Genomic DNA, 2,512 nt, shown 5'->3' with positions numbered 1-2,512 from the left:
CAACTTTCTATTATTTATCAATTCTTTCTGTTTTCTTTGAAGTCTCATATGTTTGATTAGTTGTATCTTTGCTTTAACCGAAGCTTGAATCTGCCTTTTAGTCACAATTCAGAGTGGTCATCAAAGTACTATTACCAATGCTATCTAATCATTGAGTTGTGATAAACTGCTATAAATTTCCTTTATACTAGTGGAACCATATTGGATACTACTTAGAGTATTGAAGCTTGATTGCATGTCTTCCATATTTCTTAGCTAAATAGTAATTATTGGAAGAATGTTTGTTAATCTTCTTTTAATCATTAACTACATAGTGAACAAGGTATTGTTACATAAGCCATTTACCCATATAGGCAATGAAATATTGCAACTTGATTTCCTACAAGTGAAGCTATTATAGACTTAGATTAAAGGATTAGGCCTTATTTCATTTGAATTTTTATGTTGTTAAGTTATAATTCATGTTTGTAGAAAATTGATAATACTTCTATGATGCCAATCTAACAGCTTAGTCAAAAGCTCTAAAGATTAATGTCATGACAGTATTACCCAATAAATAAAAAACACAACATATATTTTTAAAAATCATCCCCCCACCCACGTTATATATATTAATCACTTACGAATCTGTTGTGAGCACAACTAAATTGTTTAATATAGTGGTGGCATCGTCCATATGTCTTCACTAACGTTGCCAGCAAAATTAAACTGTTTAATATAGCCCTGGGTCCTGCCATTTTCCATACGTCTCTCCTAAATTGCCCATATGTCTGCAGTGACGTGGCAAGCAAAACTAAACTGTTTAAAATAGTGGTGGCATCGTCCATATGTCTGCACTGATGTTGCAAGAAAAATTAAACTGTTTAATATAGCCCTGGGTCCTGCCATTTTCCATACGTCTCTCCTAAATTGCCAACATGCTATTGCAAAGTCAACAAATGAATGAAAAATCCACCCTAAATTGTCTGTAGTCTTTTACCAAGTCCTCGGAACAACAAAAACGTGGTGGGTCATATATTTGTTTAAAATTTAGTTTTGGCTACGTCCCCAAATTATTCATTACGACGCAAGCGTGCTCATACATTTGTTTTATAACTATAAATTCTCTGCTTCATCGTTACAAAACCCACCCTTCAAATATTGGCATTTGCTTGTTGGAATATAGAGACATTCATGGAGTCGCAAGAGCAGAGCCAAAAGCCTCATGTCGCAATATTCCCTGGGTTTGGGTCGAGCCATCACATCCCACTGCTCGAGCTTGCAAAGCGGCTGACTGTGTACCATGGCTTTTCTGTCACCTTCTTCACCGCCAAATGGATGGACGACTCTCCTCACCACACCCTGCCGTCTTCGTCAGGGGACATGATCCGCTTCATAGAGCTCCCTGATGTTCAGATCGAAGGGGATCATGCCGAGATGAACATTTTTGTACGCATGCCCTTACTATTGGAGAAAGCTAAAATATTAGTGCAAGATGCTCTCACATCCTTTTCGTTTCCTGTCTGCGCTTTCATAATCGATTTTTTCGGTACACCCATGTTGGATGTCGCCTCCAAACTGGAAATACCTTGCTACATATTCTCCACTTCTAGGGCTTCTCTCCTCTGCATCATGCTCTACCTTCCAACACTTGTCCACAACATTGAAATTTCCTTCAAAGATGTGGATTTCCCGATCGAAGTGCCGGGCCTTCCGCCGATTCCCGGAATAGATTTGCCAGACCCTCTTCTAGACAGATCTGATATTTCATTCAACTGGTTCATTCAACATTCCCTTCGGCTTCAGGAAGCTCGTGGAATTCTGATAAATACATGCCAAGAAATGGAACCAGAACAAATAAAAGCTCTCAAGGAAGGAAAGGTTCTGAGCGCTGTTGAAATGACCCCTTCCATTTATCCCGTTGGGCCGCTAATAGCTTCGCCTCTGTTGGAATCTGAAGAGAAGTTTGAGAAGGAGGGTACCTCAAATGGCTGGACCGCCAGCCCACCTTGTCAGTTCTGTTCATTTCTTTCGGGAGCCGCGACACCCTGTCGGAGAATCAGATTCGGGAACTAGCTTTGGGGCTAGAAGCAAGCGGGCAACAGTTCCTTTGGGTGTTGCGTAAGGAGCCTCCTCCTCCAACTGAATCCACGATGACTACTGAAGTAGACATGAGGGAGGTTCTACCTGAGGGTTTCGAGACTCGAACCTAGGACCGTGGATTTGTGGTGGATTCATGGGCGCCTCAGATTTCTATCCTCTCTCATCCATCCACAGGCGGTTTCCTTTCTCATTGCGGTTGGAATTCAACGATCGAAAGCATCTTACATGGAGTGCCGATGATCGCTTGGCCTCTCTTTGTTGAACAGAGAATGAATTCCTTCCTTCTCGTGAAGGAGATGAAGGTGGGCATTGAAGCGCAGAAGGGAGCAGATGGATTGGTGAAGAGAGAGGAAGTGGAAAGAGTGGCGAGGGAATTAATGGAAGGAGAGGGGGGAATGGAAATGAAGAAGGGGATGGTAGAATTGATGGG

General features: G+C 41.6%; 1 protein-coding gene across 1 annotated transcript; it reads left to right on the top strand.

Annotated features, from left to right (window-relative positions):
* Window positions 1-1,173: 1,173 nt before the first annotated feature.
* Window positions 1,174-2,055, top strand: LOC149234656 (UDP-glycosyltransferase 72B1-like). The gene has a single exon (XM_089368333.1). It carries the CDS (start codon window positions 1,174-1,176, stop codon window positions 2,053-2,055), a length of 882 nt encoding a protein of 293 aa, XP_089224459.1.
* Window positions 2,056-2,512: the final 457 nt, after the last annotated feature.

Source organism: Pinus tabuliformis, chromosome 8 (assembly GCF_031772625.1).
Source record: "Pinus tabuliformis cultivar Carrire ecotype Pingquan chromosome 8, CPIR1, whole genome shotgun sequence".
NCBI lineage: Eukaryota > Viridiplantae > Streptophyta > Pinopsida > Pinales > Pinaceae > Pinus > Pinus tabuliformis.
The sequence above is the reverse complement of the archived record's forward strand: the minus strand, read 5'-3'. Positions and strand labels throughout refer to the sequence as shown.